At 46.8% G+C, this 23519-nt stretch overlaps 1 protein-coding gene across 1 annotated transcript in view; it reads left to right on the forward strand.

Annotated features, from left to right (window-relative positions):
- Window positions 1-23519, forward strand: part of LOC109857154 (homeobox protein homothorax) — a 298008-nt gene that overhangs the window by 189129 nt on the left and 85360 nt on the right. The window contains exon 9 of the mRNA XM_020433208.1: window positions 20660-20764. Within this exon, the coding sequence (XP_020288797.1) occupies window positions 20660-20764 (105 nt within the window). The remainder of the gene's footprint in view (window positions 1-20659; window positions 20765-23519) is intronic.

The raw sequence follows: 23519 nt of genomic DNA on the forward strand, positions 1-23519 counted from the left end.
ATCCGCGCATCGTCGGCGCGTCGATTCGCGCGCGCGACAGGTAATACGCGATTCCGCCTGATACGCAGTAGTTTCTAATTAACGTGACACTGCGCGATCGATCCAATAAAAGTGGCCGAATAAATCGACGATACTCTGTCGCTACGTTTCAGGCGCGCTAAATCATTATATTCGCGAGTGATTATATACCGGCGCACACACACGCACACATATACAAAACTGTGAAGCGCAGAGCGAATATATTTTTTAATTACGCGCATTGGGTTTAATCTCGCGGGTGATGAAACCTCGCTGAATGCGTTTCGCGTTTTCATACTCACGTTGTGACGCCGCGCGACATTAATTCGACGAGAATCCGATCGGACTGAGAATTATTCGAAATCTGAAATTTATCTTCGCGCGCCACGTCGCGTTACCTTTACCGTTGATAGCGGGCGGATTTCGCGAAATGCGAAGCGAGGCGTAAAGAATAAGCGGGAGCATCGCGGGCCAGACAGGACAGACGAATACAATTTGAATAACTGAGAGAAGACGCGAAGTCGCGACTCTCTCTTCTCGCGGTTACAAAATCCACAAGGGACATCAAGTTTCTCGCAAAGCCCTGACGTTTACCACGCTCGCGAATGCGGCATTAGCATCGAGAAGTGCCAGAAGTTTAGCTCGCCGTGTCATTTCGATGTCTCTTTAACTCTCGTTCTCTCCGTTCCTCTTCCTCCCGTCTTTCTTCCCCACCCCTCCCCCTCCCCTCTCCTCCTTCGTTTCCGTCCGTCTTTCTTTCTCCTCGGGGTTATCCTGAGCCGAGAGACCCCTCTGGGGCTCTCGATGGATTTTAAAATTGCATGCGAGGAAGTACCCGGCTGCACGTAACTACCTTGCACGTCCAATGATGCACGCAATTGCATAAATTAATAATTATTCCCCGACAAGACGCCGCGGCTGCCGTTAGGCCGAGAGGCACATTCGAGATTCCGAACACGATGTTAATGCACCAACTCAATTTCACCTCATCCTCGATGTATTTTGCACGCGCGTCGCAGGAAATTTACGGAGAGATGACAAAAATGTACTTCTGTATGAAAGAATTCATTCGTGCACTAAACTTGTTCCGCAAAGTTAAGTCGATGATGTTGTCACGCGCATGTTAGGATTGTGACTTTAATGAATTCGCAGAGAGAGAGAGAGAGAAAGAGAGAAAAACATACTGCTTTTTGTTGATTTATTTAAATATCGCGATACTCCTATCGCGACACTCGTTAAAAAGCGTGTTCTTATATATAATTCAAGATTTATAATTTTTCTCTGGTCACACAAGAAAATCCTGTCAGCACACATTATTTTCCTCTTTGCAAGTCTCGAGTGCACGTTCTTGCGCGTAATTTAGGTAGTTCCGGAGCATTTCGCGTACGACATGAAACACCCGGCGGACCGAAGACGCGCGTGTAAGAGCAATGAGGTTTGCGCGTCTCGAAGACCTCATAGGTGGGTTATGGGTTGGAAGTTGAACGAGCTGTAGCGGAGAAAGCGGCAAAGCAGGAGCGGAGCGGATCGGAGGTGGGTTCGGTCGTTGGGGTGCAATGACGTAGGGCGTCGGAGGCGTTGGTGGCGCTGGGTTCCCACCGGCGTATCGATTCCTCGATGCCAAGCAAGGAAACCAACCCCCACGCCCCTTTCCTCCGGCTTCGTCCACCCCGGAGCGGCCGTGCCGGCTGAGCCAGCCCTCTCTTTCTCTCTTTCTGTCCATCCAGTCGGCCCAACCACCCACCATCTGCGACCCCTCTCGTACCGCCTCGTCTTCCGCCCATCTCTCCGACCCCTCACCACTCCTCTCTTCCACATCCACCCTTCTGCCCGCTCGCTTCCATTCCCATTCCATCCTGAGCAACTTTCCGGATATGAATTAACAGAGTTACGGAGCCTCTGCGGTGGTCGAGCTTCGAGTTATGCGGCTTACCGACTGCAAAATGTCTCTGATGCGTTGTGTCTCTGTATACAGGCGTGAACAAAGTACCAGGCGGGTTCGTCGATGGAAGGAGATATCGCGGTAGTTTAGAACTGCGGAGAGCGGTCGGCTACGAATTGCCTTCCCGACTTCGCGCATTTTGATTTACGCCGCACGAAGACAGAGAGAGAGAGAGAGAGAGAAAGAGAGAGATTCGGTTTTTGTAGTCAGCCCACGCGCGAGGATAATAGGGTAATTAAATCGGCCGATGTAGGAGTGGTGACTCGTCACGAATGCTGATTATCGCGGAGTAATCTGTCACGACATCTGAGTGCCGAACTGATTTGATGGAATTTCAACGTTAGAAGAAACGCGGTCGCTAATACACGAACGTTTGTACGAATAAAAGTGCGCATTTCTCACTTCGCGCGATCACACTTTGATGTACATTGACAACGCAAATTATTCTGTCATTATAAAAATTAATTACAGTTTATTGGACATTTTGCAAAAACGTAATATTTCGCAATGCCCAAATTTCGTCGTTCTTCGCGACGCGACTTTAGCTCCGTATCAGCTCCGCGAGAGTACGCAGTCTCGCCGGCGGGTGACAGATCGACAAAATTAGAGTGCCCTTTGGGCTTCCCGCCGCGATGCCATTTAACCCGTATGCAGTCATAGAAGCATCCGGCTGATAATGCCATTCCGCGGCACTGGGTTAGTGCAAGCACGCGGATGCAATGTCGAGAGGGTAGGCGGGAGACAGGGTGCCGGCGTGCTCCGGGGAGGGGAGGGTAGTCGACCGAAGAGGGGCGTTCGTAAGGGGGTGGTCGGGCGCGGGAAGGGTTTGGGGTATTAAATCATAGAGCCGGAGCGCGCCTGCCGCCGGTTTACTGCCGGATAAAACGCAGTGACTGTTATGTTATGGACCACCTGTATGCCTCGACCCTGAACTCCGTTCCCCTCTCTCTCTCTTTCTGTCTCTCTCGCTCTCTCGAAGCGACTGAGATGTATATATAGGTCCGAAAACAGCCCTCGCGCACGCGGACGCGAAATTGCCTGGCAGTTCGTCGTCCGTCTCGCAAATTTCCCGAATTTGTCTGCTCTTGACGGGCAACGGGTATAACGGCTAAAAGGTTCTAAATTTTTATTGAGCCGCGCACGGGCTTTTCCGCTTGAAACCTGGCGATCGATCGTCTTACTCGTCCGACTGTTCGTTCATCTTCTTACGCGGGACAGGTGATTGAACAAATTAAGATCTCTTTCGATAAGTGTACTTGCTTGGTTTTTGTAATAAAAAACGATTCTGTCAACGATTTTTCAAACGAAATTGAAATGTAAAAGAACGAGATAAAGTGCACACCTTAATAAAATATATAAGTTAAATATAAAATGAAACAGATTAATTATATAACTATATGAGAGAGAAAGAGTCGCAATATGCATGCTCACGAATATCCGATTCATGTTAATTAATTAAATTTATTCTATTTAATGCCCACGCACGGCATCTCCTGGAAGCGAGATATCGTACGTGTTGCGCGAAGTGCTTAAAATCTACAAGTACATAAGTGTTTTGCTGAAGCAAGCAGTACGGAATCACGCGATCTGCGATACTCCGTGGCAGTTTACTCGCCGACGCGCGGCGCGAGCGCGCGAACTCTTGCGACGAGTAATTAACGTATCGTCCGATCCGACAGGTCTGACGTGCGCGCTTAGAAATGGAATTCGCGGCGGAAGCGGCCGCTTGGCACCTAGACCGGTGCATGCTGGGAAAAACGACGTTCCCTACGGCGAAGGGGAAACAAAATGGGTTTACGGTCGTGCGAGCGGTGCCCGTAAAAGAAAAGCGCGTCATGCGTTACACGCGCGCACCTTCTCGGCAATTCCCCTCGGCCTTGACGCCGAGTTTTTTCGTTACTCCCGAGATCGGTATCCGCGATTATATTATAAATATACATGTAACTCGCTCCGAGTCGCTCCGTGTGTAACCTCCTCCTCCTCCTCCCGACGGCGACGACGATCGTCGTCCAACGTTACTTGTATCGCTGATGTATCCCACACAACGCACGTATAGCGTATACAATATAGTCGTGTGTGCCGTATATACCGGCGACGCGCAAAGCCGATACACCCGTATCTTGCACATTGATATACTCGAGGAGGCCAACCGACTGCGCGCCGAGCGTACGGGGCACAACCTTTCTCTTATCGCTTTGTCTTCCTCCGGTCTTCCGTCTCTCTCGCACGCCCGCGCGAGCTCGTACCGCGCGCGCGGAGCATTAAATACAATAAAGACATTCAATGGGAATTAATCGGATATCTACCTATCTACCGTTCACTCTCGGCGCATTGTTGCGTCGCCGCCGCCGCCGCCGCCGGTGCCAACGCCAATGCGCTGCGCCCGATACCGTGACGCCGCGTGCGTTTCTTCTTCCGCGCACGTTCTCCGCTTCTCTCTGCTGCTTCCCCTTCGCCTCGTTTTTTTTCGTCCATGTCATCGTCTAAATAGAGATATTTCGCGGCGGAATAACATCGCCGCGAGTCCGCGTTTTTTCGCGAGCGCAACGCTCCGCAGCGTCTCCTCGGCATCTTCCGCGTCGCGTCGCGCCGTCGAACACCGCGTCTTCCACCCTCGCACACTCGGCGAGTGCTTAACGAACCCGTGTCTTTGGCTACGTGGCTTTTTCCGGACAGCTGAAAGAAACGTCGCGTCACACGGTTCGATACGCTACGACGATCTCGGTCTGTGAATTAATTTCGCGGCGATCGCACCAGGGTGTTTTTACAATCAAATGGATAGACATGTACAGATGTTTTTGTCATGTCGGGATGCAGAGTACTCGAACATCTCGAACGTGAGTAGGTTACGTGGCAATAAAAATTTCCATACGTTGACAATAAAACAAAGAAACATGAACAATACGCGTACGCGCGAGTGTGTACGCGCCATTATCTCTCTTTTATTGCTCCGCGCGAAAAGATGCGAAAAACTTGAAAAAGTCAATTGTACGTCTCAACTAGTGAAATACCGACGCGAGAGATAACGCTCAAAGTCGTAAAAGTCGACTATGATGTCAAGGTAAAGTGACAATAAAGTATCTAGATATCTGGGCTAGCGCGCGATTTGTTCGGAATAACCAGCGCGCGCGCGAGGGAGACGCGCAGATGTAGTAGGGGTGTAATACGGTTAAAGAGACGTAACTTTGTCACAACTGTCACTCGGTGTGTGTGCGCGCGCGCGCGCGCGCGATGCTTGCGTATCTACCGACGTCCGCGAACTTTTGCGTCTCGCGCTGCGCTTTATTGTTGAACACGACGTCGAATTTACATTATTGACGCGAGACTCCGCGTTGTTGGAACTTTTCCCGGCGGCCATAAATAATCCAGGTAATCGGCATCGCATTGTCCGCTTAGCGGGTGTAAAGAACGGCAGATGCGCCAATAAAAGCGGCGATGTCGGGGAAACACGACTAATAGCGACGCGCAATAAAAAATTTAAACTGGAACTCGGTCCACGGAAAAAAAAAAAAATAACACAACCGGAACTATATTAAGACCGTCAATGCGACGCGCGCTCGCGTAATTGCTAATGAGTGAGAAATGACTTTCCTTTCTCTCTCCGCGTTAGAGATTTTTTGCATTATCTCTGTTTATTCGAATTTTTCTACACCGAGCCTGAGACGATTCAAAGCAGACGTTGTTCTTCGCGTTCTCAAATAATTTCTCGTCGTTGTATAGTCGCGTTAAACAAGATCGGCGATGATCGCGAGTTTACCTTGAACGTTGCTCCATCGACAATGAAACCCTCTTTTCTCCTCAGCAATTCCCTCTTTCGCTCCGAGTCACCCGCCCTTGTTACAATTATTATTCATCTTATCTCGCTCGATTTGCATTATGTTTAAATTTAAATATGTATATAGCTCGGTGTGTGTCTTTTCTCGTTTCTCTACCCCTCGTTCAAAACCTGTCTTACGGTCGCTCGTACTCTTGTCTCGCCCATCCCTTTTCCGCAACGTTGCTCGCACACTCTGGCAAACTCTCACACTTCCTTCGCTTAACAAACTCGTGCGTTCTACATATCGCGAAAACAATGTAAAATCGATACACAATGACCAGTTCGAATTAATTTCTCTTCAAAGAATCGATACAAGATTTTCTTGAAAGATCTCTCCAGTCAAAAACAATGGCAATTTAATCTTCGTTCTGTGCAAAAAATTCTTGCAACGAGAATAATTTATTTTTTTTTTTATCTATTTCTAATTTAACAATCATGTAAATAGTATAGTTTTAATTTGTAAATTTGTCTCTCTCTGTTTTGTTGACAAATTTCCAAAAGACACGCATGATGATACCTTCAATTTTAAAGTCACACATTCCGAAGTCAATTTCATACTTTGTCACATGTATGAACACATTGGAACAAACATTCCCCCATAAAAGTGTTCATTGTCACGAAATATTTTCGCGTCGCTGTGTCTCGCGCGACTTGTCAACTTCGTTCGCGCGGAACACAAGACAGAGAATATACATATGACAAATACTATCGCGACGTTTCAAGGAATATGCGTCGCGACAAGTTGTATATTTTTGAGAATCAGTGCGAACCTCTGCGAACGGTTCTGCAACAGCGTTGGATCCGGTTACATCGCGCATTTTCTCACACCCTCGTTTTTCGATGCCGCATATCGCGGCGATATCTCAATTCTCCGCGGGATTTTTGTCCTCGTCATAAACAGATCGGACAGGAGCCCGACCTGCCCCAATCGAAACGTTAACTGCGAAACGACGTCGTAAATAACGTTTTTAGTAGACCGTCATACCGACATCCTACACCAGGACCACACCGAACTATGAGAAGCTTTTACACTTTGTTTAACGAGTTGTCATACATTTGTTCTGGTAACAAGACCGAAGCGCGTGACATTATCAATAATCTTGTGCGTATAAAAAGAAAACCAAGAGAACACAATTGTGTTACATACAATTATTAGAGAATCACGATGTACCGTTGTCACAAAGATATTTGCGCAATTTCAGAGATAATAAAGAAGAAAAACGACTTCTTTCTTTCATCGATAGCCGTTTAGACGAAAAAAAAAAGCACATCTCCAGACTCGTATTTGGCGATGTCGAAAGTGAAAGAAGGAGAAGTAGCTCGCGATCCGGCGTCTATAGAAGACGTAAAAACTGCGGGATCGTTTCTTTCTCCCATTTAGAAGGAGCGAAGTGAGAGGCCAAGAAGGAGAGATGGGGGGAGGGCGTCGGCGATAAAGGTGACGTAGGGCGTCGCGACGTCCGTCAAGCCGCGCCGGTTGGTCGGCCGGCGGTGTTCTCTCCGTCTCCTCCAGCTCCCCCGGTGTTCTCTCTGTGGCCTTCGGCGGAAAGGATCTTCCACGTCGTCCGCCATCCCCCGCGCTCTCTCTCTCTCTCTCGTCCTTCTCTCGTTTCTCTCTGGAAACGAGTGAAACGCTTCTCTCGGGATCAAGGAAGAGCGCAGACTCCAAACGGCACCGGCGACCCCCGTGAATGGCGACCCTCACAAACCAATCGTATTCCCGTTTCCATCCCTCTTCGCCGCCGGAGGAGACTCCGACGGGAGTTACCCTCCGCGCCAACCCCGCGTCGACGTCGTTACTGTTACCCCGGCTGCCGGCTGCCCCTCTTCGTGCTTCCCCCCCGCGTTCCGCGTCTCCACCCCTTGTGCCACGACCGAGATTCTCTCCAGGCAGGACGCCGGCATTGAGGACGATTTCACCGTTCCCGACGTAACGACGTTATTTTCACGTTTTAATCGTGTGATCCGGATTATGTGGTCCGCCCGAAGATTCGCGCGCCGATCGTCCATTTGGCGGTTTAAATCCGCACGCTACTTCGCAACGGGGAAATCCGGGGCTACGATCTGCCCGTTTACGGTAATCTTCTTGATCCTTCTTCCTTGTCAATCTCCGCGTCTTATATTAACGTTTAACACGAAATTCCACGTTTCCACGTTTTCGTTTAATTAAATACAAACAGTTTATAATGAAATCTCTATAGTGACGTAGATATTTTCGGTCCGCTCTAATTTTCTTCATTATATCCTTTTACTAATACGTAAGATTAGCAGAGTGACGCTAATAGCAGTGTTGTTAAATATGTAGTTAATTATAAATAATTAGATTAGATACTTTATTTTTGTACTGATGAAGTGGGAAGTAGTGTGAGGCACATACGGAAGGTGTGAATGAAAAAATAAAATTTTCTTCATTCATTTCCATCATTTATGGGAAAAACAGGTTTACCTTATATACATATAAATATAATAATAATAACTTTATATATATATATATATATATATATATATATATATGAGGGGACAAAAATAAAAAATGTCATTTCATGATTTTGACACTTATCGCGTCAATGTTGCATCAAAATATAAATTTGTTTGACTTTCGCAAGCGATTGCAAATTCTCGATTCGTTCGCATGATCTTGCGCACCATCGCTTCCAACTACCTGTATTTTCTAGCGCGATGGCCAAATTTACATATATATTTTTTTTTTTTGTACTATTTTTATCAATCAATCTTTTCATAAGAAGATCATCCTTGAGACTATTTTTAACGAAGTGTATTTTTTGCTCGAGATTCCGCGCGTTGATTTAATAAGTGACATTTTCACTTGCTCGACATTTTACGAAGAGGGAGAGAAAGAGAGACAGAGAGACAGTCATTTTGCTGATTGGAATCAGTCGTCGTAGTCGTCGTCGTCGTCGTCGTGTAGCGGAAGCATCGCTCTGATATGTTATGCGGATCTGGATCGTCGACGCGCGTCAGGCACGGCTATCGACTACGATTCGCAATTATTGTCGATGGCGTTATCGACGCGCACCTGTCGCGCCGCGTCGCCGATAATCGTCGTGCGACTTAACGCAGTGTGTCGCTCACATGACAGGTTTGTGCACGCGTTTCGCGAGAGACACGCCTCTGACTTATCTGCGCATCGTCGGAGGGGGTGAAACGATTATGCGTTGCGGTACGTGCCTCATTGTTGCCGCGCTTTAAACTCGCATCGCTCAAATTACCCCCGGCGATGGCGGTCGTAAATTACGGAATTTCATCGCCATCGTTGATTTTGCCCAGTACCGGTAAAATTTATGAACCACCTCTTCTCCCTCGCGCAAGGCGTCGTGTTACGACGAGTACTTTAGCTTTTATCATCCGGCGTGAAAGTAACACCGTTGTTTTTCCGATACTATCAATTTTTTGTTTTGTTTTATCACTCCGCTTGTTTTCACTCTTTTCTACAGCGAGGGAATTTAGAAACGATTCAGTAAAACTGCATTTCTTGCTGAGAGGCGAGGAAATGATAATGAAGACGCGGAGGAAGGAAGTTCTTGTATCTTCATTACGCGCGGAGCGCAATGACATCGACCTCGATACTTTACGCTGTTTGGATAATTAATGCGCAAAAGGGGGGGGGGGCACGAGGGGATGAATTCTGAACGGAAGTGCGGGAGTCATTAGGAATCTCGATTCTTCAAACGGAGGTGTGTGTAAACAAAGAATGATCGCACCAGAGTTCCGGCGGGCCACGATCAACGGCAAAGATAAATACAATCGACAAAGAATACGCGCTATTCTCGCGCGCGCGTTACATCACGTAAAACGTGAAATAAACAACAAGCGTTTTCTTTATCTTTGCGCGCGGGAACAAGAGCTCGTTACCGCTTGTTGAAAAAAAAAAAAAAAAAATCGTTATGCTCGCTAGAGACGAACGAGCTGGTGTTGCTCGGGAAGGGGGTTTACACGGGGATAAATTTTGCGTGGCGATAGTCTACAGTATTATACGTTTCGTATTTAAGAGTATAACAAACGCGTTTTGCAGTTAGATGCGAGAGATGATCGCGGGGCAAGTGGTGGCCAACGTAATATATTTCAACCTTTATCGCGGCTCGTGATAAAATTAATGTTAAGTAATTCCGCTCGTATAGTTTGTACTCTTAGCACAGTTGCCGCATAAATTCGAGCCTGTCGTATAATACGCGAATTTGTAGAAGCGCGTTTTCACCGCATCGATCGATATATCGCCTCGTATTTGTCAATTAACGCGAAGGAGAAATTATGGAGCGCGTGATTGATATTGACCACAAAGGTGGATAATCAACAATTTTACTAATTGATAATTCTTATAAAGTGCAAGATGCGCACACAAATTTCAACTACGAGACGACGAAAATTCTCTCTCTCTCTCTCTCTCTCTCTTCCTAATATATCTATTCATTTTCGAATTAAATTACTTCAAGTTTCATGATTGCAAATTCAATAATTTGCAAATTCAAAAAAACATTAACGATATTCATATTAAAATGAATTTAAAAAGTTTCACCTTTAAAATTTTGCCACAAATATTTCTCGTTTACAACTCCGCGCGCAATCTCGTGAAAATTTATTATTTTTAAACGCACTCACCCAAGGTCACGTCGTTGAAAGTTGTTGACGTTCATCACTGAGTTTGTTGTTGACGTTCTCGAAACTGATCGAACTGTGGACTGGAAATTTACTCGACGTCTTCGGAAACATGACACTGTTTTGCTCGCATTTCCTTTTGCTTCTCTTCCTCTCGCGGAATCCTCTCGGTAGTTTACCTGACGACAAACAGCGCTTCGTGTATAGTGCGGGAGTGATGCACACGCGTGGTGTACATTTACTTACAATTTACTTATACTTGTTAGATATGCGCTTTTCATGGTGTTGAAGGAAAAGCATCTTCGACGAGTCGGTTGCTGTCGTCTTAGGGACGTCTGGAGAATGTTTCTCGCGAAATGTCGACGTTCCTAGAAAACAGACGCTCATTATGTTCGCGCGTTATTATAACAAACCGCTTTTGTTTCACGTAGTACAGTCACGAGCACAAAATAAATAATCCGTTATACGATAAATATTCTGTTATTCTGCGCCGAGAATATAAAGGAAGTTTATATTGTTAGATTTGCCACAATATATTCACGATAATCTTTTAATTAATCGGTTTTATAGCTGTAATCTCGTTTGTAGATCTAACCACGAAACATAGGTATTTTCGATCGCGGCAAATTTCAGACGATATAGACCTTCGCGCCGCCAAGATATAGTTTTGTACGTTCGGGTATTTTGTTCGAACGAAGGCTCTTGCATCGGGGCCGGAAAAATCCCGGTCGCGACGCGCACTTCGATTCCAACAAAACGCTCGACGCACTTTTTTGTCCGACTCCTCCTCGCCTCTGTCTTCCCTTTCTCTTTCCGCTTCGCTCGACCGACCGAGCACCGCTCTTTCTCCTCTCTTTCTCTCTCTCTCTCTCCCTCTTTGGCCATCGCGTCGTGGATCAATACACCGTAGCGAAGCGGCAGCCCCGTAAATGTGATTGTTGCTCGATTTCTTGCGTCTTAATTGCCTCGCGCTTAACGACGTAATTACTCGGGAAGGAAAAAAAGAACGGGGAGACGAGAAAAGAAACGTTCGCGGCGAGAAAGCCAGCGCGGATTCTCTCTTTCTCTATCCCTACCGTTTGTGTCTTTCTCATCTAACTACGCATTGTCGTCTTCTTCTTTTCTCCTTCTTTCTCTCTCTCTCTCTCTCTCTCTCTCTCCGTAGAAACATCTTTTCCTCCGTCGTTGATCCCGCCACGCGAATTCCGTCGAGTACGCCAGCCGCGTCATACGGTCGTCATTGCTCCGTTTGCGGAAGAAGGACGTGGACGTGGAGAAGATAGAACGAAGACGTGCGAGCGATAGTTGGCGCGGACGCCACAGCGCGGTGTTACCGGCGCTGTCACTGAGTGCTTTTCTCGTCGTCCGTTAGCTGGCAGCACGAGCAAGGCGCGTTTGAACGTGGCGAGTGTTTCCGCGCGCGAGATCTACGATGGACGGTTTTCATCACCGCTCCGCACAACCCGCATCCGTTTCTCCAGTCCTGTTCCTATCTCCTATGTGAGTACCCTGAATCTCTTATCAAGTACTTTAGATTAAGCGAAGTGTTGAGCCTATACGAGGCGCTTTGCTCTTGATTCTCTTCCGGTAATCTTTAATCTATAACGGAATGCGCGCGATTTACATCGTCGCCATTACGAGCGCGAATCGTATTGTATCCCTTTCCGATTGACCTCGCGGCCGTTCGCATTAATGCGCAGCGTGCGGTCGTAAAACGGTAATTGATAGAGCCCGATCGTGTTTTATGCATTTTTATGGACAATTTATAATGCGAATCCCCTGGGCGGTTCTCCCCCCGCGCGCGTTTCCTCCCGCGACGTTCCCTCCGCGCGGTCCGTCGTTGCAGCATTCGATCGGCCGTCGCTTTGAAATATAAACAGTGCATTTGCATGTTTTCCGGATTTAATTAGCTTCGATGCGATTATTAATTGCCCGCGGCCGCGGGAGTGGTCGCTCGTCGATAGGCGCGCCGCCCGCTCGTATTTACAATTTTCGTTCGTAAATAACAAACCGTGGCGACGCCGCGGGTCGGATTTTAACGAGGGAATTAATAATCCCGGTTGTGAGCGGCGCGGGAGGCGAGATTGGGTCGCGAAAGGGATGGGAGGAGGGGAGGAAGGGCGCGCGAAATTCGTGGCGGCGTAAAGCTCGCAGAAAAGTCGCGATCGTTTACTCGCGATTTTACGACGTCGGATTTGCGTTTAGAAAACGCACGGAATCTTTAAATAAATAAGATTGGCAAGCATCGAGACTCTTTTATATTTTTGTTTTCACTTCAGCTGCTTTTTTACACATGTTGATCGCATTACATTGTTGCCGAGCGAATGCGTCGTAACAGCGTTATCATCGTCTCTTATTATTCACTCTTCTTTATATATATATAGAGTTTTAAATTTGTTCAATCATCTTGGATATATCGAGATAGAAAGGTCAAAAAAATAATGTCACTGTGTATACACGGACTATATGTGGAAAGTGCAACGGTCGCTTTATGAGATAATATTATTATCTCTCTCACACACATACCACGTGTGTGAGAGAGCCAATGTGTGTTAACAGATGCTTTATAAATCTAGTAATTTCGAAACATCGTGGAGAAGCGTAAAAAAAATATTTGAAAGAGACAAAAACCACGCGAGCTCTGCTATAACGCGTGATTACGCGTTTCGGCGCTTTGCTCGGGACAGATTGGTGCGGATACATCTTTCGTTTCGTCGAGCACGCCTGGCATCGGGTAGTTTTGTTTTACGGCCGTAATTCAAGTCGTCGTGCAGGGTCAGCCTACCGGGACTGCCGAGATAGTTTATCATCGTTTAGTCCTTCCGACCTGCCGCAACATTTTAAATCTCTCTCCTATCTCGGTCCCGTGTGTCGTGGCCGGTCTGCGACACATGCCCGTGGCACGCACACGCACTTACACGACTTATGACCTCACGAAGTGCACGTGATACATTAAAGAAAGAGAGATAGAGAGAGAAAGTAAAAAGCGATGACTTCTCGCGTAACATCGTTCCCGCTTTAATATCTTAGCTTCATCGACTGTCTGTCGGTCTTGATAAACACACACTGTCCTGTTTTGTCTAGTTTAATACGTTTGACGTTGCGCAATTTATCATACATGATTATGAAATGTCAGACACACCGAGACACGAAACGTCGAAAACGAAAGAAAAAATCAAGGCAAATACGATTAAAATTCTTTAGTTAATTTATTATTTAGGTAATTAGTGTGATGAAATCTGGTTGTGAACATTGGCTAAAATTTATAACAATTATGTGTTGACATTGCTCTTTTGTATTGAGTTTCTTTTTTTTTTTTTTTTTGTACTAGTTCTGACAAATTGGTTTTATAATATTTTATCGGTTCGGTTTCTACTTACGGTTTGTGCTGGTAATTCTAGACTTAGTGCGACAGTATAGAAAAACCTCTCTCGTACCGATCGATGATATATACGACACGGGAACCATCGTTTCACATAATGGTGGAGCTAAAAAGAGACGAACAAAGAAAAAAGAAGAGAGAGAAAGAGAAGAGGAGAAGAAGGAGGAGGAGGAGGAAACAGGATGGCTAGGGAAACGGGACGTCAAGCGCCGTCGATTCGCCGTGAATTTACGCTAAGTGCAGCGTTGTTGCAGAGACCGGGGCCGGTAATTCGGAGAACGTGGTTCCGGGGCCTCGGGGGCGGGTCGGAGGTCAGCAGGCACACTGCCAGAAAGAGAGGAGGTTCCGCGACCGGGAACAGGGCACACGCGGTTTACCCTGGGCACGGCGCCGCGACCCTCGTCTCCTCCTCGGTTTCTCCACCTTCCGGCGCTCGCATGCGGGATTCGGTATTGTAGCGCTAATTAAACCGGCGCGTGTCACGGGCGGTGACGTCACTCTGCCGTGATTTCTAACCGTCCGCCGCCTACGACCGGACGACTGCTGCTTGTCCAACCCGTCGCGCACTCACCGCGTCTCCATTGCGGGCTCTAACTCTGCGCGCGGCGCCATTAATCTAACTATATCCTCGTGGGCATCAGGTGCCAACTGCGTTTACGATTTCGAGAAGATAAATCGCGACATGATACACTTTTTTTTTTTTTTGATCCCACGCGAGACCTTTCGAAAGTAATCGAACTCTCAACTTTGTCGCCGATATATTTGTGTATAATTTTTTTTTTTTTTTACAAAGTGAATATTGAGTACCGGGAATATTTTGATTAAATACTGCGCGATACTCTTCCGCAACATTGCAGTATCGATACCGTATCAATATTTTCACGATTGTGAAGTCCACGACGAGACGAAGCGTTATTGCATCGACTTCGCCCGTACGAAGATTAAGCGTTCGATTTATGATATTGATGCAAGCGCCCGTGTTGCGAGATCGATAGTGAGTTTTATCGAATTATTGGCCGGAGCGAGCGCGATGCTATTAGTTTCGACGTGGTGTCGAAATGGTAATCGGCGAGTATCGACTCGGCTAATTGGAGCACTTCTGGGTGTTTAAAGATTCTGCACTCTCACACTCGAACGAATCTGACATAGTCATCTGCATGGAAATCGAAAATCAAGCTAAAAGCGCGAAATCGTCGAAACATGTTTTCAAAAAATTTTACGTTACTTTTTAAATTAGTTTACTAAAAACAAACAATTTTAATATTTTCTCGATTATTTCTCGCCGATGATCCTAATTCAAACCTGAAAAAAGTCTTCCTTAACTTTTCATTTACATTCCGCGTATGGGAAGCTCGTCGAAGGTGTTCGCGCGATAACGGCTTGAAATGCGAGCGAGGGGTGGCGCGTCTCTGGTACGCGCTAAGTGCCAGCGTAAATTCGACTGTCGCGAGCGAAAGAGTGTTAATTGTGAATTTGCGTTTTATGGAGGAAGCGGAGGTGCGGGAGGAAGAGAGGGTATAACGTGGCGCGCGCACGTATAACCGAAGCTCGGTGCTCTCAGCTGTCGCCGTTGAGTTACGTTAACACCTTTGTTCGATCTTATCGCCCGGTTGACCAGCGGGTCCCTTCGAGTGTTTCCATTACGCCATTTCTTGCCATTACGCGTTTAATGGTAATCGCGCATCCGCTCGCTGCGGGAACGACGACGTCGTCCGCGATCGCGGGGAATCCACTCGCGCTTAACGGGCACGAGCCATTAAAACGAGCGTCTTATCGCATCTTTATCTTTATTCCGACTAATAAGAATCATCATTTTTCTCTCGGCGTAGATAATGCGCCGCCGATATCGCCACATTGTGGCTTCAGGTCGCATTATTTAGGTGCACACCTTTTGAGTTTTCTTTTTTGTGACGATTTTACCCGTTAACGCGCGAATATACATATACAACACGAGAACGCATGTACCTACTATTATCTACAAAACTGGGGTAATTATATGCGCTCTCGCGCGATAACGTTATAACTGTTATGTATTTTGTTTAATATATATATATATATATATATATATATACACATCCGTGCATGATTTTACGAGGGTGATATAATCCTTAGCGGCCTCTGTTATCGCGTATATTTGTTATACATGTTTCTCTTTCCTCTGTATGCGCACAGGGATTTTCCGTACAACCGGAGGTCTTCGAGATACATACATCGCGGCTGTATCAACTCGAGATAACGAAAATCGCGTAACGTGTTGCTCGAAATTAATTACTACGTCGCCTCGGTGAAGTCGTTCAGTTCGATCTGACAGCATCTCGTACAGGTTGTTGGAAAGTAGCATCCTCTGTTTATCAATAATTTGAATTTGAAAGACGCGCCGGGAGACGGCGAGTTTGCAAGCCGCAACAAATTACGGTCTATCGGGCGTCATTAATCACTCGGCATCTCCGACATCTGCGGACCTCCACCCGTCGTCTCTCTCTCTCTCTCTCTCTCTGCCTTATCGGAGAAAGACGGTATTTCCGTCCGCGAATGCGGAAAATACGAGAGTTACGTCACAATATCGTCCGACAATCTTGAAACAACGGCTCGGCGTTTTGCGGTTGAGTTTCAATCTACGAGAGAAGCGAGATTTTTCATCGTTCAATTTCTCGATCGCTTTACGCGTAAATTCCTTGAGAGAATCACAAGAGAATCGCGTCGATAAAGCTTCCTGTAACATTTCAGAAGTACATTATCGTCTCGAGAACGATTACGGGATCTTTCAAGTTGACGCGTGTAAACGTCTTTATAATGAGTAATCTCTTTGCGTCTTTCACTGAAAGCGGGACATAAACCCTGTCACTTAAATGTCGGTCTACCGCCGCAGTGTTATTATCGTAAATCGTGCAAACATCCGATTTCGCTCGGAGCCGCGCGCGGGGCGAGGGTAATTTTAATTAAGATAAGTGAGTCCGAGGTGTCGACGGCGGGGATTATTCGAAAATAATTTCGACGAACGTATATAACGACACGCCCGGTTTATCCGGCGCGCTGATCTACGGATTACGTTCGGTCGAAGACAGAGAGAAAGAGAGAGAGCGAGAGAGGATACCCATCCCGAATAAATTACGCGCCGGTAACGTCGGTGGGTGGTGGCGTAAGGTTAGGTGTAGCTCACGAAGGGGAGATATTGAGAGAGAAAGGAAGACGCAAGACGCGAAAGAGATGTCGGATAGAAGAAGAGAGAAAGAGGTAGAAGAGAGAAGGAGACGGTGAGAGAAACACGGACGAGCCAGAAGGAGAGCAGGTGCAAACTTGGCCTGTCAGGAAGTCGCTTACAGCTCGAGGACAAAAGCTTCCCGTGGGACTCGTGCGCGCTCGGAAGCGGCACTAGGGACACACAGGTCGGTCTGGATGGTGGAAGAGACGACGACGAGGAAGATGGTTGAGGGTGTTAGAGGGAGGCGGCGAGAGAGAGGGAGACGGACGAGCCTAACTGTGAAATAACAGGGTGGCCTCCTCAACCCTCGCCTTGGAAGATGCGAGCCTCATACGTCACTTCCTTACGAAAGAGGGCGGCGTCTAAGGGTGGAAGCGAGTTATATTGATTTATTTATACTGAGGAAGCATCTCCGACGTGATGGGGTTATTGGGTACGTACCTATATCCTATCTATAACATCCGCCACGGTCTCCACGAGCGTCAGAGCCGGATGTCGACGTTGAGGATCCTCTCCGAATCTCTCTATTTCAACCCGAAAGACTCTCGGATCGATGACGACGCGAAATCATCTCAGTAACAGCGAGACTATTATAAAAACCGTTCGAAACAGCGCTTATATAAATGCAACAAACTTCTACTCAAGTTTTCATACGCACGACGAGTTTCAACTATGTGTCGGCAACGCGACTATCGGAAAAATAAAAGATACACACACATTGTGGTTCAATGAACTTGGCATTGTCGAAACGAATTAATCATGGAAGGATTTCAGCGAAGCAGCGCGAATGACGGCCGTCGCGTGCCCGGTGCGTTACATTTCAATTTATAACCGTCAGCTGTTGTTGGACGCAAAAATAAAGGCCATAGCGGGAGTTCGCGTCGCGCGCGCGTGTGTTGTTAGCCGTATGATTTCGGTCTCGAACGAAGATGACGTAGCCCGTCGTATCACGGTCCATCCACCTCCCACCGATCGCGCTCCTCCTCGGGGGCTTTGCCCGATACATGACTCGGCCCTGTGGCATGACTGTCGCGAACACGCGAACCCGTTAGACCAAAGTTAACCCGCAATTTAGCTACGGTGATCATTCAAAAGAGACGTCTCACTCTTGTGCCGCCATTAAACGAATCCTCGTGAAGAAAGCGCGGTTTCGCCCTCGCTGCCACCAAATGCTTTCGCAGACGTGAGATCGACTTTGACAGCATCAAATTTTAAGATGCGATATATTTTAGCTCTTGATTCCTCAAAACTCAAGTCAGTGTCTCGTTTTGTTCGAGCGTTTCGTTTTGCGTGCATTCGTGCAAATAGAGCGAGAAGCGATTCGCGAGTGCACATGAATGTCACGTACGTTAGATTTGACGTATGACAGTCGTATATAAGCTCGCGTAGCGACGAGATTTCGAAGAATTCGGATGAAAATGCGACAGAAACTCCAGACTTTTTCGAATTCCCACGGTAAATCACAGTTACAGAGTTGATGGGGCGATGTGTATGATTACACCCTGTCTCCTAGCGGCTATAAATCTCCATCCATCCGCTCCACCTTCTCCTCTCTCGTGTCCTAGGATTCTACAGGTATCCGAAGGACCCGGAGAACTTCGAAATGGCGGTGACGTATGGTCCGCCGGTGCGTAATGGGTCGGCAACGCGAGCAAATGACTTTGAATAATCCTGATATATTGTTTATTCACTTATCCGCGACGCGGAAAGACGCGCGCGCGAGGAGAGTGCGGTAGTGCGTCGAGGATGCTTCGAATAAATATTGTACGTGCGATTATCAAGCAGCGCTTAAAGCGTTTTTCGTTTCTCGACGAGGTATCGACGAGCGAGACGTTCACTCGTCTCGATAGATTTGCTCGCGGGTCAGGTGTCGGAACGCTAATCTCTTGTCATTAACGCGATCCCGGCTGTCCCTCGTGCGGGGAATAACCATTATTTTCGAATCACCGGCGCAGCCCTGTCATTTCGTTTAACCAGAAACTGACGGGACGTACCGTGACCGTAACGTCGAGAGAGTTAAACGCGCCTCGCCCCGGCACACTATAATCAGCATCGTTGGATTCGTTTTTAAATCCATTAGTTCGGAGCGCGCGCCGGCTCATACACCCGGTCGAGAACCGAGCGAGGTTTCGAAATGATATTCGGAGATATTAATGATCGGCGAGCTCGCGAGAGATTCGGTATATCGTACACGATCCTCATTATACAGAAGATTAACATATATCTGAGATGACTGATAAAAACTATAAAACAAAAAAACACGATGTTATCTAATATCGATGCGCGCTCTCTTCGCGCGAGCTCGTACAGCACGGGCGGGCTGAAGCGAAGCAATTTTCTGCTTTCCGAGAATATAATTTTCGCAGGGGGATGTGCCCGCTATATTTCCGAGATAAGACTATAGCTTCGCGGGATCTTCTCTCACCCGGCAGAGCAAGACCCTACTCTCTCGTGTGAAATTACTTCGCTCCGCGGCTTACTCTTATCCCCCGGCGCCACCCTTTCTTACCGTGTATCCTCATTCAGCCAGGATCTCGCTGGAAATAAAGTAGATACCTTTCCTATTTTCGCATCTGGAAAATTGCAATACTGCAGCCGCGCGCGTGAGGCGTTCTCCCGATTTTCGCTTGATAAATCTGTTGGGAGGGAGGGGGTGGAAATTTTTCGAAATTCTGCGTTGCGAAAGAATGAAGCAAATGAGAGAAATATTATAATAATCTCTTGTGTATTACGTAAAACGTTTTACACTATTTATAAAAACACTTTACCATTCGCGATTGCTTCACACAACGTGATTAATATCATATGATAATGGGAAGCGTTCGGTGAACGTAATTTAGAACAAGTGGTTTATTAATACAAGTGCTTTCTCTCTTTCTCTGTCTCTCTATTCTGCACTTTCTTAAGTCTAATTATTGTAATCAACATAATAGTATGATTATTCTTGAAGTAAATCGCGCAAAGGTATACAACACTTCGCATGTTAGCCGGTGAAAAAAAAAGAATGAATTTGCTCTAACGGTATACATATATACATATATATATACATATGTATATATAGAGCGAAATACGATAGAATCTCTTTGGTCGAAGTCGTGACGCCGACGATCACGAATCTTTTGCTTCCTTCCACATGTCGGAGGTTCCCCCCCTTCTGCATACTTTTTCTCCACGGCCCTTCGCATAATAACGTTTTCGTGCGGGGGATCGATACGAGAGAACATCTATTTTTACACGTGAACAGGCTATTTCGCGTTATCGGCACGATTTTTCTACAGTATATTTTGATTGCGACGTTGTAAACGCCGACGTTTTATCTCGCGACAAATCCATTGAGGAATTTTTTTTTCATAATTCAAGTCGACCGGCTTACCACTACACTTTTCTTGCATTAATGCATTTAAAGCGTGTCAACGCGGCGCCGGTTGATCTGAAAGTGAAAATTTATGGACGCGGGTCTCTTCCCTAACATTAATTTCTTTTTCCCTCGAAAGTCGTGTACGCGAAGAGCTGCACGAATATTCACTTATCCGCGACTTGTTTCTTATGAACGCTATTTGTTTCGTAAAGAGAGCGAGAGCGATTCGCGTTCTGTATTTGTAATTGTAATAATATTGAAATGTAAAATCATATATCATAATTGTGTCATAATTGTTTTAACGAATGTAAAACAAATTGTTTCAGGCAAATGGTGTCCTCGTAGAGAATGGAGTTCGCCACCTGACGCGCAACGTGCGAACGAAGCGCGTCGTGGTGTTCTTTACTCCTCCGTCTTCCTCGGCAGTCCCGGTAAGTCGAGTTCTTCGCATGAATTTGAAATTTTTCGAACACAGAAATTGCATATTCGCATTTATAATCAAAGTCATTTGACAGTCTCGAAATAATTGAGGACTCGTCACAATGAGGCTTTGATTATTTCGCGCCTGCGTCGCGATAACTTCTGCGAGAAGATCTTTCAGATGCGCTGCGTCCGGGTTTCAGAAAGATTGCGAATACAATTGAAGACTGAGTTTTCGCAAACTCTTGCTCAAAACGTACTGATAAAATTCTTCTAAGCGGCAATTTATTAATTATCATATTGTTTTTAATTGTACTTTCTGAAAGATTTTCTTATCTGTGCGATTTCTTTGTTGCATGCGTAATTTTAATGTATTGTGTGATCAGCGTAACATAATGTGTATTTTGCATTTTTTTTTCTCTTACTTGCATAATTATTGTCTATTCGGACTCTCTTAATCTCAAAAGATCGCATAAGTAACTCCAAGAACTCGAATAAATTATGAGAATAGCAATTAAAAGAAATTAATTGCTCAAAGTTCTCGACCAGTTTGTAAGAGGCAATTATATTTTTAATTATCGATACTTTTTTAATTATACATACTTCCCTAGTGCAATATAAAGTATATACCGGTCGCGGATAATGTCATCCGCCGTGCGTAAAAACTCATTTTATTCTCGCCCGAATTAATCTTCGATCAGTTTCGGCCGTGCGTGCAGTGCGTAAAGGCGTAGGGGGAAAAGACGCGCGCGCTCGTTTTATGCGTGCACATTTCGGTGCGCGTTCGGTGGGAGGAGCGAATCGTTGGCCGCATAAACAAGTTTTAATCTGGCCCCGGGCATTTGCCGTGCTGAATAAATATTGATATCGGGTGACGCGACGGCCAATCAGAACCGCGGTTTACGAAACAGGGCGCTTACACCTCGTTCGTTTTGCGCGCGAATGATGCGGCTTGGCCCTGGTGGTTTGCGAGCGTGCAACACGGTCGTGCGGACGCGCAAAATGCTGCAGAAAGCTCTGTCGAAAATTCTGTGTTTATCATTTCCAAATTAAACTCGATGGTACGATCGTAGAGTGTACGGTTGATGCAGGCGATATCACGAGAGAGCTCGTAAACCGTCGGCGTCGAGTACGTATGCGTAGAAACCAAATTGAACAATATTCAATATCTTTCAAAAAGATAATTAATGAGCGAAACGAATGTTGAAAAATGGTTTTTGACATTCCGTCTATTTTTTTCGTTTTTTTTTTTTTATTCCGTTCTCTATCGCTTGATTTTTTAATTCTCTTCACGCGTGCGCGATCTTCCGCTCTATTCGCCGCGGCATCATATCGAACCTCTCTCTCTCTCTTTCTCTCTTCCTTCCTCTCAGAGAGGCATCAAGAATCTCTCGTCAAGAACGCCACAGATAAGCATCATCCGAGTGCATCACGAGGTTGCAAGTGACTCGCGGTTGATAAGTGAATCGAACTGAGGAGCATCGAGTCCTCGACGTCGTCGTGGAGGACCAAGTGTATCGCGCATGCGCACACGTATCCGCGGGTTGTCTCTTCTCCGTGTGTTCTCCACTCTTTCGACTTCCCTCTCTCTGTTGAGCAGCGGATTCCCTCCGCGAAGGAAGGACGGAGCGAGCGCGCGAGAGAAACGAGCCGCTCGTCGTCGCCGGAGAGAAGATTGGCGCCCGCGAGCGAGTAGGACGGAATTTCGTGAGTGCGAGCGAGTCGGCCGGCGTGTGCGAGCAGAGGGTAGAGAAAACGAAGAGGGAGTGAGAGAGAGAGACAGAGAGAACGAAAAGAGCAGATAGGAGAGCGAGAGAGGGTGCCGCCGTCTCCATGGCAACGAGGCGAGGCGGGAATGCGACGGTAACCATGGCAGCCGCGGGTTCCTCTCTCGGGCCGACCTGTCTGTCCCTCTTTCTGGCCTCTCGTCCTCCTCGTTCTCCTCATCTGGACCTCTTCCTTCCGCCCACGGACGCCGCTCCTCTCGAGCCGATCCGTAAAGGAAAGGTGGGGTGGACTTGGGGCTCGCGCGCCGCTCCGGCAAAAGGGTTTTTTCTTTTTTCTTCCTTTCCACCTTCGTTTCGCGCGGCCTCCCGTGAATCCTTTTTTCCGTGTTCGGGTGCATCGAGTCGATCTCTCGACGCGGCGCGCGAATAACGAGAAATACTCGACGCGTGCGTGATGACTGCGTAATGCGAACGTTCACTCGATTTTCGGGAGTGTTGATGTCCCTGACAGATACCGCGTTTTATATCAATGAAGGCGATATTAAATGTTAAATTTACAGTGAACGCAAATACGTCCATCTCGTTTATATTCGTAAAGATGATTCTTCTGCCACTTCGCTCGAGGGAAGGTAAACACGTAATCTTGAAGAGAGACGAGTGTTTTCCGTTTTCCGAGCGCGCTCATATTCTTAAATTTGTAATTACATCAAAACGCTCTTCGGGCAAACATCGCGTCATATTTGCGTACGTTTAAACACGATCCCACGCGCACAGCATCGAGAGCTATCGACATTCTTTGATGCGGAAACGCGGTTTGCCACTCACAGCTTCGGGCGCGAAATATCGCTGACGCGTCTGATTATGTACGACTGTCGTGGAATCCCGAGATTCCAGGCGTCGTTTAACTCTCAATACGTCGCGCGCGCACGCGGCTAGAGTCGAGTTTCTGCGTCGACGACGACGACATTAGCGTGCCTTGCCGTTTTCCTTGACTGCATATTTCCGTCTCGCCGTCTATTACGGAGATCGCGACGACGAC

The sequence above is a fragment of the Pseudomyrmex gracilis genome, unplaced genomic scaffold, assembly GCF_002006095.1.
Source record: "Pseudomyrmex gracilis isolate BER0280 unplaced genomic scaffold, ASM200609v1 scaffold_148, whole genome shotgun sequence".
NCBI classification, from domain to species: domain Eukaryota; kingdom Metazoa; phylum Arthropoda; class Insecta; order Hymenoptera; family Formicidae; genus Pseudomyrmex; species Pseudomyrmex gracilis.